The sequence below is a fragment of the Vulpes lagopus genome, chromosome 2 (genome assembly GCF_018345385.1).
Source record: "Vulpes lagopus strain Blue_001 chromosome 2, ASM1834538v1, whole genome shotgun sequence".
Lineage (NCBI taxonomy): Eukaryota > Metazoa > Chordata > Mammalia > Carnivora > Canidae > Vulpes > Vulpes lagopus.
The window spans coordinates 33,368,319-33,382,832 of record NC_054825.1 but is presented as its reverse complement, the minus strand read 5'-3'; the positions used below and the strand labels follow the sequence as shown (position 1 = coordinate 33,382,832).

At 40.8% G+C, this 14,514-nt stretch overlaps 1 protein-coding gene across 2 annotated transcripts in view; it reads left to right on the top strand.

The window, feature by feature from the left end:
* The first annotated feature begins 1,203 nt into the window (after positions 1-1,203).
* LGI1 (leucine rich glioma inactivated 1) overlaps positions 1,204-14,514 on the top strand; it is a 41,073-nt gene continuing 27,762 nt past the window's right edge. Inside the window, exons 1-2 of one of the 2 annotated variants that reach the window (XM_041746432.1) lie at positions 1,204-2,003; positions 2,398-2,469. In XM_041746432.1, coding sequence (XP_041602366.1) covers positions 1,789-2,003; positions 2,398-2,469 — 287 coding nt within the window. In that variant the 5' untranslated portion in view covers positions 1,204-1,788. The remainder of the gene's footprint in view (positions 2,004-2,397; positions 2,470-14,514) is intronic. The other variant, XM_041746433.1, reaches the window with a different exon arrangement.

The window sequence follows — 14,514 nt, the reverse complement described above, 5'->3', positions numbered from 1 at the left end:
TGAGAACTCAGCTCAATCATCACTTCAGAGAACTGTCCTCTGACCCCCTTGATGAAATCAAATTCCTGTATTCTAACTGGGAGATGTGATGTGAAGTTTCTTTGGATGAGCAAGTTCTGGTCACGAATAGCCTATAGGCTCCATTGTTGCTCTACAAGGCACACTGTTTGCCCACTGTGTGCACCACACCATCCAGGCATTGGATTCACTTCAGGTCTCTGTCCTCCAGAAGCTTACAGTCGGCTGGGTCAACGGACAGTAATCAGATACAAGAATGAACATGCCTGCCACCCCCCCCCCCACCTCCAGAGCTTATTGAGATGAAACAAGGGATTGCAGGGAGCGTGGGGTGTGTGTTGGGAGGGCAGGGGTGGACTGCCAATGCATCAAGCTCCTGTGGAGGAGGAGTTTAGGTCATAATCACACATATGCTGGAACAGTCCTTTACTGCTTTCAGTCTAAGAAGCCGAACGAGAGAAAGGACTGACATCCCCTGGCCGGCTGTGCCAGCTTGAGAGATGGTAAGAGGACCAAGGGTCTATTCTCCTCCTTGTCCTCCGAGCTACAGGTCTTCCCACCCTCTTGGACTCTACCACTGTGCCCCAGTGTCAAGGTCTGTTTTATTCTTCTTCGAATAAATTTCTATCCCAAAGGTACATTCTGTTTCCCATCAAATATGGCAGTGACATAGCCTACCATTTTGATGTAATATTCATAATATTATGGAACATCTATGCTACCATTCCCATTTCACAGACAGGGTAACAGATGCAAGGATAACAGTGGCTAGTTTGTGGCAGAACTGGGACCTCAAAGCCAGGGCCCCGGCTCTTTAGTCCAGGGCTTTCCCCACCCTGTCTGAGCCTCCAGGGCTAAACCAGGCCCTGTACAGGGCCCCAAAGAGCCAAAGTTGGCTGCCTCCTGCTGGCAGGGAGCTCCTTCAGGCTTCTGGTCCTAGGGCTAGGGAAGGGAGTGTGAGAAATGAAGAGGGTGGATTATGCACAGAGGCAGTCTACATTCCCATTTCCTCCCTCATCACGGAAGGAGGAGATGGCTTACACATGGGGGGAGGGGGGATGAAAAGCAATAATTCATAAGAGTTGGTCAGTGTCAGAAAAGTATTTACTCACATTCATTCCCTGCAAGTCACCTTCTCCATGTGCTCCTATTTGTCTTTCAACGATGGCACCGGTCAGGTGGATTCAGCACGAAATACCAAGGTTTTAGCCAAATGCTGCAGAGGGAGAGTTTCATTTAACTTCATTTTTCCAGCCGGGGCTGGCTCAGAAGCGAGTTTTTCTGACTCGGTCCTTTGCTACATGCACAGCAAATTCCCAGAGGTTCCTGAGACTGCCGAGACCTGACACAAGATGCCTGCTCCCACCCGCCCGCCCACCCACTCACTAATAGGACATAAAGCGCTCCTATTTTGGGTAACAATTAAAGGGCCTCCCGGTGCAAGGCAAAGGGCTGTTTATTTGCTGTTACATCACTTCACTTTGCCTTCGAAGGCTGGTCTGCGCGGCGTTCTCGTGGTGATGCAAGTCGGCTCTCTCCTCCAGCACTTGGGTCCCTCCCATCGCCAGCACCTCACAGGTCTCTTCCCGAGCAGTGCGTTGCTGGAGCCAAGAGCAGCTCACGAATCAGCTGCAGGTCCCCGTTTTGAAAAGCAGAGATACAGAGGCAGAGGAAAAGGGTGGACTCCTGTGTGACCTGGTCTCAGAGCAAGACAATCACCAGCTGAATTCCAGAAGCCCTGTTCATGTTCGGGGATATTTTTTCGACTGCATGGAATCAGAGAGAAGCCAAAGGATGGGAAATGCCTGCATCCCCCTGAAAAGAATTGCTTATTTCCTATGTCTCTTATCTGCGCTTTTGCTGACTGAGGGGAAGAAACCAGCGAAGCCAAAATGCCCTGCCGTGTGTACTTGTACCAAAGATAATGCTTTATGTGAGAATGCCAGATCCATTCCACGCACCGTTCCTCCTGATGTTATCTCATTGTAAGGCCCGTAAGCATTTTGATATCTAATTTACGATTTAAAAATTCCAGCTGATGTATTTGGGGCTTTGTATGTATCAGTAGGAGGGCATGGAGAGAGAGATTCCTCTTGCGTGCTTGGCCATTTGACAGTGCTAACATTTTGCTGCATTTGGAAATTTTGATTTTGATTAGCTGCTATGGAACATGCTTAGATGCCCCCCACCCCTGACCATTATTATGAGAAACCTGTAGCAGATTCATCTCTCCTACTTCATCTGGGAAGGAACAGTATCGTACTTCATAAAATAGTGTCGAAATAGTGACTGTTTTGCTGAACCAGATTAACATAAGGTTTGTTCTGTGTGTGTGTCTCTTTGTGTACGTCTGTTTGTTTTTTGTTTGTTTTCTTTCAGATCCTTTGTGAGATCTGGTTTTACTGAAATCTCAGAAGGGAGTTTTTTATTCACACCATCGCTGCAGCTCTTGTGAGAAATATTTATATCATGACTATTTTTAATATAGCATATATTTGGATAAGCCCTCTAGTAAAACGATCTCAATATTAATTTTGTCAAATGTGATTGTATTTCTGGAAAGAAAAAGATGATTAGTAAAGTCAGAGGTAGCTGGGTTTGTTTGCGACTTGACACGGGCAGTGCAGGTTGATTCTTGCAATGGTAAATTTGCTAACCTGTAATGCTGTCTACTTTAATGGCTATTTATGAAGTTGTTGGAATGTTTGCAACAATGATCCCCATTCCATGCCACTATTTTACTTTCATTTTTGACTTGGGAACTTTGCTTATTTTGCCCTGGAGTTTTTGAATTAGTCGATACAGAACCCTGCATAACATATGCACTCAAGATGTTGTCTCCCGGGGATCTGGGGCAGGCTGCTACTCTGTATGATTTACCATGTGGGGAAAAACAAATCCGGGTTCTTTCTAGGTAACTCCTTAATATATTAACTCTCGTGAGGCTGTTTTCTGATCTCCCATAATTTATAACTAGTCCCCTTACAAGGAGGGAAAGAAAATATTAATATAGGATAGTGCAAAGGATTAGTCTTTGCTGTGTGTTTTGAGTTAGCCACGAGGGAACCACATATTCCAGCTATGTCTCAAAATAGTCAAAAAACAATATTTAACTAAGAAATCAGATTTCTCCACAGGCACAATATCACATGTATAATTTGTTCTGATGTGTAATGTTTGGCCATTGGAGTGCTAGTTCTTAGAGCTGGACCACGTGAGGGTCAAGAAGTTCCCCCCTCCAGGACTCAGGTGTCAGGCGACAGATTAGAGTTGTAGTGACATGGTTCCAGGAGGAAATTAGCCAATTGTTGATCAACTGAGCTTTCATTATCTGAACTGCATGATTCAGGACCCAAGTTTTTTACTTGCTTATTTTTTTGTTTGGGGTTTTTTGGTTGGTTGTAGTTTGTTTTGTTTTTGTTTTTGTTTTTTTGCCCTAATTGGCCATTTTGGCTGTTCGAGGTTATATATACAAAGACAAACAGCATGGTTTGAAATTGGAGAGACCTGTGTAAATCTATCCTCACCACTCACTAGAAACTAGACATGGAAACTTGTGCAAATGACTAAGTCTCTCTGAGCCTCAGTCTCCTCATCTGTAAAATGGAGGTGATAGTACATTGAAGGGTTGTTTTCAGAGATAAATAAGATTTAAGTAGATAAAATGCTTGGTGTCAGATATGACAAATGGTTACACATTTTATGAAAGATAGGTTTTTAATTTGTACATAAAGCTGAAAAGCTAAAAACAAATTCTATTAAGTCTATTAATCTGTTGTTTTATCTGTATGAAATTCCAAAACTGGCCTATTTCATTGAAATCACAAACCTGACCAGGTGTCCAGACATTATGTAATAATGTTGGCTAATGTCCTTCTACTAGCTAATGTCTGGGGGTGATATACAGTTGAGTAGAATATTCTTAAGGGATTGATCTTATTGAGGGCTAGTGGTATGATTAGGGGAATTGTTAGCACATCAAACAAATCCAAAAAAGAGTCTTTAGCACATAAAGAGGCAAAGTCTCCAATGCTGCGATCCTTCCGCAGCATAAAAATTGGTTGTATCTGGAAAAGTGATAACTGTGCTTATGTTGTCCACTTATTAAATAAACAAATGGCTCATTTAAAAGGCAACCTTTTCAGGAGCTAAGGCACTTCTTTCTCCCCAGAATAGTTAAATAGATGAGTCCTTAAAATTCAAGGAGAGGCATCAGTCAATACATACTAATATTCCAACAGTAAGTAGACGTTAGCTGTGACAGAAAACCTGGCTTGAGCAACACCCAATCAGTTAGAACACGTCTACTTGGTTTGTTTGTTGTTTTTTTTTTTTACAGTGATGGACCAGCCTCACAAGCGCAGATGCTGGACAGTGGTATAGGAATAGTTACCGGCTGCTGCGGGGTAATGTGATTACACGTATTTAGAATCACAGAGGGAAGCCAAGGAACTGGTTTTAAATAGCCCACACGGAGTGTGTGCCATGCCCCTGTGTCCCATGCTCTGAGTTCCTATGGAACATTCCAGCCTTTATTTCTAAAAGCAGTTCAGGTTTCAGAAATAACAAAAGGGCGAGTAATTCTTGCCCTGTTTGTCCTTGCTTAACTCACATTGGCTAACCTCAACATGCAGATTTGTGCCGGAGCAGATCTTATGCAAAAGTGTCAGGTGTCAAAGTTTGTCTCCGATCTCAGCACCTTGTTTCCTAATGATTTTGTTTCCCATTCTTCCTGCCCAATGGTCTTTACTTCCTCCTTCTCCTGAGGAGAGGGTCTAATAAGCTCATTTTCATTGAGAAGGAAATAAATCATAAGACTCCAAACATGAATTGTGCCATAATCATAACATTGATGGGAATAGATGGTTCACAGATGAAAAGAGTTCTTCTGTGGGGCAGGGCCATCCAGTGCCCTGAAAACCCCACATGGGCTGCCAACCCCCACCCCCTGGCACATGAAGATGAAGGGGTCTGAATTTGCCTTTGCCTGACTTTTGCCGTAAGATGAGGCCTGGATCACACCAGCCATTTCTTGTGGTTTGCAATGAATTCTAATAGCATTTGTGACCATGGATTACCAAACTGACCTGTCAAATCCTGTGAAGAGATAAACTTCAGACTTGATCCTGCTTGTTTGATGTGCAAAGGCAGTTGGTTTCTTGCTCTGTTGTTGGAAAGGGAAAAGAAATGACCCATTACCACCATCCATGCTGACAATCTGATGATTTTGTTATGGCCCCAAATGCTTTTTCAGACCTTCTGCAGAAGCATGATGAGAAGTACTTTTTGAAATGTCAGCCTGGGGTACTGAGGAAAACAGACGCAGTGCCTCCTTAAGTTACATTCAGTGTTTTGGGAGAAAAGATCCTGGTAGGCCGTGGCTGACGTGTGTCAGAGAGCAAAAAGAACAAAAGCCCACACTCTGTAGAGAGGAGAGGAAGAAAAAGAATTATCTAGTAAAAATTCATCAAATCAGTTGTACAAAAAACTTTTTTAAAGATTTTATTTATTTATTCATGAGAGACACACAGAGAGAAGGCAGAGACACAGGCAGAGGGAGGAGTAGGCTCCCTGCAGGGAGCCCAATGTGGGACTTGATCTTGGAACTCCAGGATCCCGCTCTGAGCTGAAGGCAGACGCTCAACCGCTGAGCCACCCAGGTGTCCCTAGCTGTACAAAATGTTTAAAAAATATCTTATTTCTGGTTTTAAGCAGCCACAATAACAAAACTTTGCCCGAGCAAATGCAATTTCATTCATGTTTTCCATAGAGCCAGGTGTGAAACATAACCAATGAGAATGATTATTCATTTGGGTTTGCTTTTAGCAGTGGGGAACTATGCTTGTAGTGAATGCAATTTACAGAAATGTGTTTTCACACATTAAAACCCTGTTCTTCTCAACTACAGACTGAAATCCCCAATAATAAAAGCTCTTTGCAGAAGTAAAATTCTAACTGAATAGTATAAAACGTGGCCACATTGCCATTTGTTCATAAAATTTTTAATAAACGAAATCCCTCTGACTCTTGCAAGACTTCTATTTGCAGGGAATAAATTACAGGGTTGATTTTTGTATAGTGCTCAAAAAAAAAATTCCATGTATATAAGAACTCAGTGTTGTCAGAAAAAAATTCTCTTTAATCCAGTAATATTTGGTTTTGTTTGAAGCAATAGAATTGATCCTTCTGGGGGAAAAAATCACTATTTAATAATCCACAATCAAGACACAAGTACATAGTTCATAAGAAGTAAAAAATTAAAAAAGGAAAAAGCAAATACCATGAACAAGATAAATAATGAGTTCATCTTTATGAAGGTTTTATCATGTAGTCCCTCAAAATATTATTTGTCCAGGAAAAAAATATCCATGGCCTGTGTCACCTTTCCAGTGATCAACCCCTTTCTCAAATTCCTCCTCATATTACAAGCATAAGAAAAATGTAGCACTCTTTAATGACTACTCAAGCCAGACCTAAAAGCTAAGAGGGCTGCTAGAGGAATTATTAGCTAATTATGGGTGAGCATGTTTTGGTTTGTGGCCAGCTAATGCCCCCTACAATAGAACAAGGAGTAAAGATTTCAGTCCGCAACTAGATTGTTTTGTCTAAAATTTGCCTAATGACCCCTAGCTCTGATTTTTAAACTTTTTAATTACTTAATTGTTGTGACTGCAAATTAACCCTATACAACCAATGTTTTCTCTGAAAGTGTATTTCATCTTCTCAATTATTTAAGCAAGAAATAAGAGTTACAGCCACATCTCCTTCACTGTCCACTTGCAACCAGACAAATCCTCTCTCAAACAGGATGAGAACCTGCCACCTCGTCTTCACCCCAAGGCCATGGCCCTAATTGAAGCTGCAATCAGTGATTCATGGGTTGCTGTGGGAACTTCTGTATTGGGTGCCCATCATACCTATCTCCATTAGTGTTACCTTCCTAAAACACAGATCTCATCATGTCACTCTTGTGCTTGGAAATTTTTAGTGATTCCCCAGAAACAGAAAAGGTCTGAATGCCTGAGTTGGTATTAATAGAATTTGCTTATTTGACCGGGGTCATCTCTCATAATATTGACACCATGCACAAACACACACACACCCATGTACACACAAACACTCCCTAAACCCTAGCCATAACAAACTGAAGTACCTTATTCCCTGACCTCTGTTCTTTCAAACTCTATAGACTTTTTAGATATCTCTAATTCTTCCTGTCACTAGAGCTATTTGTGTTTCTATCTGCCCCATGTCTCTGGACGTCATGGAGGGTTATCAATAGCCAAGGTCCTAGAAAAGAGCTGGGATGTTGCAAGCCTAGACTAGCATATATTTGTTGAATTCAATCCATAGTTTCACAAATTTTATATTAAAGAGTCTTGCTTTTCTATCAGTAGATAATCACATTCTTTTTAACTTTTGGTGTACCCTATCAGATTTCACATGAACTAACTGCGTGGAGGTCTAGAAAGTGAACTAAACCAAAAAAATGCGAAAAGAGTCTGTTCAGTCTCAGAATAAACATATTGTTCACCGACTCAGCTACCTCCTGCATACTGGCATTTTATGTTGGGAATCATCTTCCTTCCTTCCCTAGAAACGAAGGACTAACCCAACAAAGAGAGTCGTGGTTGGGTGGTACTCCCTCAAACCAAAGAGAAGCTCCCCAATCTGTCCTAGGGACCCAGGTAACCTAGAAAATGTGAGACAGGACACAACAGGGCATCATGGAGGGAGCCCCCAGGTCTACGGCTCCAGTTCCTGGAGGACTCGGACCCTCCCTCCTGAAGGCCTGAATTTCAAACTGAATTTGGATGGGTCAGGCAGAGTCTAGTCAGGCAACTACCTTGCCTTTGGGACCAGAACAAAATAGTAGAGGGCAGACTGAGAGGCACGGGCACATCCTCTTCCCCAGGAGAGGCCAGGGAAAAATGGCAGTTTGCATGGCAAACACCTCCCTCTTCTTCAGTGCCTCTTCACGCTCTTGCTGCCTTTTCCCTCATCTCTTCACACCCATTTCTGGGCTGTCCCAATCCCCTCTTCTGTATCATGTGTATTGCTTGTACACATAAATTATACTTTAAAAAAAAAAAAAGGAAAAAATCATGGTGCTATGATGTCAAACTTCTTCAACAGAGATTTCTAGTGTACCAGAATTAAAAAGGCAAAGCATAGGGCAGCACGGGTGGCTCAGCGGTTTAGCATCACCTTCAGCCCAGGACCTGATCCTGGAGTCCCACGTCGGGCTTCCTGCATGGAGCCTGCTTCTCCCTCTGTCTGTGTCTCTGCCTCTCTCTCTCTCTCTCTCTCTCATAAATAAATAAATAAAATCTTAAAAAAAAAAAAAAAAAGGCAAAGCATCCAAAGTGTTCCTTAGACCCTTTGCCTAACACCCTTCTATCCCGCTTGGACTTCCTTTGGCCTTTGACGTATAAAAAAATCATATTTGAAAAAAAAATCATATTTGCCTCCCAGGTTCTCTATTGACTCTGGAGGTTGACGAGCATCAAGTGTGTGAAGGGTGAAATTCCCCTTTATCCAGTCTGACAAGACATCCAAAGGGAAATGTTGGGTAAGCAGTTTTAAGATAAAAAAAAAATCACTAACAGGGATCCCTGGGTGGCGCAGTGGTTTAGCGCCTGCCTTTGGCCCAGGGCGCGATCCTGGAGACCCGGGATCGAATCCCACATCAGGCTCCCAGTGCATGGAGCCTGCTTCTCCCTCTGCCTATGTCTCTGCCTCTCTCTCTCTCCCTCTCTCTGTGACTATCATAAGTAAATTTAAAAAAAAAAAAAAAATCACTAACCGAAAGGTAATTTCATTTTAGACTTATTTATATTTGCTTAGTTAAAAGTAGGTATTCATCGTAGTGTGGCAAGCAGTAACAAAATGAAAGGAGCAAAAGACTCCCATTTCAGTAAAAACATTTGGGGACTTTACTGTGCAACGGGCATAGCATTGGGCTTTGTGAGGGACACAAAGATGACTATCATCTCTGTCTCCCTCCCTGCCCTGATATGGCAGCTCCAAGCTGCCAGTGATCCCTAAAAAGGTAAATTATAATTGCCTGCATTTGAACGGATCATAAGGTAGTCTCTTTTTAAATTTTTTTTATCATAATGTAGTCTTGATAGACTTTCTCATTTTGTCTGAAATGATATTCAGTTGATTGGTGATGATAGGACTTTTGCCAACTGTTGAGATATAGGCTACAAAATGATTACAGGAGCTTTATGTTGACAGCTGTGATATGAAAATGGCTAACCCTGGAAAGCTGGCAATGTGGCAAATAGCAAAGGACACAGGTTTTGTGGTCAAATAAACATGGGCTCCATCACCACTCTGCTGCTTAGTAGTTCTATGATTTGAGGCAAGTTGAATCAAGCCTCATTATCTGCATCTGAAAAATGGGGAACAACCATGGTACCTATTGCACAGGATTACAGTAAGGATTAAACGAAGCAATAAATATAAAGTGCTTGGCACAGTTCCTGTAACTCAATAATAAACGTTAGTTTTTATTACAGTTTTTTGAAAATCAGTTTAATTTGACCGACCACAATATCTGATTAGCATCTGATTGTATGGGCTGGGTTTGCTTATGATCCTAGATTCAAAATGTTGTGGTTCTACCCATAGGTGTCCATCAGAACCTGATAAGAAATCTTTCCTTGAAATACTTCTCACAGAAAACATGAACCATTTACCTTTCTGGGGTAGAAGACTGAGAAGAAGCAGAATCCTCTCACTTCTTCCTCATGAAAAAACAACTGGCACCACATTTTGTAAAACATGATTTTGTTCAAAATTATTAACACTGACCAGTCTTCAGATGAGTGGTTCTGTGGTAGGATGAAAAGAGGTCTGAACTAGAAGACATGAGTTTCAAATCCATTTCAACCACTAATGGGCTTTCTGAACTTGGGTTGGTCACAAAATATCCCTGGGCCTCAGATTGTATATGTATAAAATACCAAAGAAAAAAAAAATACCAAAGATAGTTAATTTATGGTTCTCAAACTCAAATGCCAATAGGGGTTGGGTAACAGGGTAAATAAAAGAAGCAGTGGGATATAGACAATAGGCAGTGGTAGTGACTGAGGTAAATCAGAGAAGACATACTTTGCCTAAAAATGACATCCTCAGCTCCAGCTGGTTATTGCTGATAAGAATATGGTACATGAATATGGAGCCATATTTTCCTAATTTTTAGGAGAAGGCAAAAATCTGGAAGCAGATCTTAAAAAGGATAAAAACCAAACAAAACATAAGTTGACATTTTGAGATGGATATATTTAATTAACTAAGGTGTCTTCCTGGCTTAAAAAGGTTCTATTCTATTCTATTCTATTCTATTCTATTCTATTCTACAGATAGAGTTACTTTAAATTAATACAATATAGAAAGTGGTCTTGTTAAAGAAATAGAATTTATTAGATCAATTTTAACAAACCAGTAAATAGGATTATTAGATGAAAGAGCCTCATAATATGGAATTGGCTATCATAAAGTCATTATTAAAATAATAATGTGATTCTCAATTTTCCAAGTAGAACCCTTGGGATTTACCAAGACCTCCTCATGGTGGATGATGATAAAACAGTATTTCATTATCCCTTCCAAGGGCAGGGACTGGAAAGAAATTGTTGTGCCCATTTACATGGCAAGATGGCAGGTGTTTGCCTATGTAAAATGTGATTAAAGAGCAATGAGTCCTTAAAAAAAAGTAAACAGACTAGAGTTTATATGTACAAATAACTCTGGAATCAATATAGAATTCCTGTGGTAGGTCATGGATTCCTCCTAACTATGCTTCCATAGCTAAACATATCTAGATCCTTCTTTGAGAACTGTCTTCACTGCCAGTTTACAAGCCATGCAGTAAAACCAGGCAGTTTTGTTAGGAGGCTTTTGTCATTTTTGTATTGCCTGATACTAAGCACTTTATAGATCTAATTTTTTACTTCATCATCACAGTAACCCTATGAGGGTGTATAATTACTTCCATCCCACAGATAAAACAGAGTCATAGAAGGGTTTTAGGTAATCTCCTCAATGACACACTCCTCCTAAGTGGCACATCTGGGGCTTAACCCCACATCCTCATTTCTAACTACTTCTATCTACTTCCTCTTGAACATGAATCACAGGACTTGACTTTGCATAGTTCCGTTCCCAAAATCCAACCCCCTCTCAAAGGGACAGCCTTTGCCATTAATGAGGGTATTCAGGGGAATGTGTCCTGATTCCTGGAGACAATTAATGAGAAGGAGTTTCAAAAGCCCTTTGAAAGAGTGGTAGCATTACTGGCAAGAACATCTCGTTTCCCTAGGATTCAACTCTAATTTGTATGTGTAAGCTCTGGTCTCCTTGCTTGAAAAAAAAAAAAGAGAGAGAGGAAAATAGCAAGCAAAAAAGAACTTATATACTTTAACGTTATGCCTCAGACCAATGTTTTCTAAATTTGTGTCCTGTGGAACAGTTATCCTGAAAGAAACGGGTCTGTGCTCCAAAAAAATTTGAGAAACTGCACATTTTATCCCTACCTTGGCTACTCACAAAGCACTTTGGCTTAAAAAAGCCTCTGGAATTATTTTATGTCATTTCACTTTTCTTAACATCTCATAGGATATTGGGAATCTATGCCTTTGGTACTCATATTATTTATTAGCTTAATTATTTATACCTCACCTCTTCTAGAAAAGCTTGCTAGCAGTGCTTAGGCAGGTACAAAGAATTCCATCTTAAAGGAAACACTAAAATATCTATCTCCATATAAGGAGTTAATTCAATTTTGTTAGTGTGAGTGTGATATCTGGGAGCATGCCTCCCTCTCACAGTGTCTACCTAGTCGAGCAGCTTGGCACACATAGCTTCTTTGAGGACCTCCCAGTGGATGCTCCTTCTTTCTAAGGAAGTAGATTACCACTTGCAGCATATTCAACAGGAAAAATGCCCCTGAGCTTACATTTACACTTTCACTATTTTTGTTTGGAGCATGTTCCCTCACAGCCATTTCCCAAATGCCTAATCCAGCATTTACCTGGGTCTGTTCCATGGTATATTCGGTTTACATAAAGCTCAATGAAAAAGGGTCCCATGATGAATAAGATTGGGAAACTGCGTATTTCATACCCTTTTGAAGAGTCTCAATTTATTTAAGGATAAAAAGATTAATGTAATTTAAAACCTTACTTATCTTTACTTATGTACTTTCCCCAGATTTATCTGTTTTTTGTTCATGTAAAACCTCTCAACCCTATGAAAGCCTTAATTCCAGGGAATATACTCTGGGAACTATTGGGCAAGGCTGTTCTAGATTTGCGGCAAACACTGGGCAAATCTGATGGGACAAAAAAGAAGCAGCATGGCCTTCTTTTTTGAAAGCCCATGACCATTACCAGTCAAAGCACAGAATCCTAGCTTTGCCAATTTCAAGTTTCAAATTACTTTGCCTCTCTCACCTTGATTTTCTTCATATTTTAAGAGGATATAAAACCTAAATTACAGTGTTTATTTTAAGATTAAAATGAGTTCATAGATGGCAAACTGCTGAAGATGAGACTGGGCACAGTGTAGGCATTCCATAAAATTTAAGTCCCTTCTCCTTGGTGCTTCAGGACCAGAGCGATACAGACTGAATTTATAAACAACATCAGAAGGGTGGGCTGTTGACTAGTTATACCAATTCCTAGACTAGTTATGCCAACTCCTAGAAAGTTTGACTGTCCTGGTGTAAGAGTTAATAGACTATAAAAGCAAAGAGATAGATCCATGCTCCGATATTTGCTAGTATGCATGCCAAGAATACTCCCAAGGGGATCCCTGCAAATTTAAAACCTACATTCTAATCCCGGCCTGCTGTTGATAAAAGATGTATGTGACCTTGGGTAAATCACTTAACTTCTGCAGACCTCAGTTTCCTCACCTGTAAAAAGAGGAATTGAACTATATATCTCTCTGGATTGCCCCTCACCCCCCACCAGATTTATGTGAAGCTAAAGTAGGGTTATTTCCTACTTTCCTATTTAGGTGGTAGTGTGCTTAAGGATCAGCTGAATTTCATTGAAAATGTTTTTCAAAGATGAGAGGCCAAAAAAACTCCACAAAACAAAAAACTGACATAATGTGCTCACGTGTGATGCTTCCCATTTTAATGCTTTCCTATCTTAAAAGCATATTTTTAAATATGCAAATGTAAATTATTCACATGGCACATACCCTTAGAATTGTGCATTTAACTAAGGTGAATCATCAGCCTATTATTAATTATCATTCAACCAGCCCTAGTCTTTTAGATAAAGGAGAATATTAATATCTAAAGGGGCTGACTCATTTCAGCACAGTAAGCTCTAAACAAGTTGTCAAACCCCTCCCACTGTTCCCCTAACTAGCTCATCTAGCAGCCCATGGCCTATATGGCTTGATCTCTTATTTACCTGTATATGCATATATATATACATCACATATTTGCCTGCATTTGTGCAGTTTTGTGTTTATACACACTACCCATGGCTGCCTAATTCCCTGTACAATGCCCATAACAATTCTCTGGGACAGATGACAATCTCACTAGATCTCAATTTCCCTAGCAGTAAAACTAAGGTTCTTCACTATATCTAATGGCTATTCCAGCTCTGATGTTTTATGTCTATGCTCTTTACTTAGATAGTCTTTGGCAGAAGCATTGGGGATATGTTCATATACATTATCTCATGTAATTCTTAGAATCTCCCAGGAAGTCTTGTTGCTATCATAATTCCTATCTTGACAGATGATGAAACAGATTCACCTACTTTATGTACCATGTACATAGTAAGTGCCAGTTACAAACTTAGAAACCAGATTCTCCATTCTATATCTGATCAATGCCATCTCCAAGTGCCAAACAAGCAAACAAGTATGGGCTGCCCACTCTTTTCTTCTTCATCCAGAGTAGTCCTCACTGAGAGGAGAGTGTATGGGAGATTCCCCTAAATCATCTCCCCTCCATAGCCAAGAGAATCTGCTTTGGGCTAGAAGATACCATGCAGACCACTCATGGGTCAATGACAATTCTGATGGTGATTGAGATGTCACAAGTGACTAGAGGAAGTATGTAGAAGTGTCATTAGAGCTAGAGATCCCTGGCACATGACCAGATGAGCAGTCTGGTTTGAGACAAGGGGAGATTTTCTCAGGAGGGTTACTCCTGCCATTCAGCTCTCTGCAGACCTGCCTTCACACCACTACCTGCTCCCCATGCAGAGCCCATGCTTAGTCTTTTGTGAATGAAGCCCACAATGCTACAAGCATAGACTCATACATATTTCAAGCTAGAAACGACCTAAAAAAAATCATCTTGTTTAGCCCCCTCATTTGATAAATGTCTTAAGGCCATACAAAGGATCTACAACCAATTCATGGGAATTAAGACCCAAGCTTCCTGATTCCCCCTTCACTGTGCTGGAAAAGTGAGGAACCAGGGCAGGAAACTACTTCAGCAGCCCATCAGCC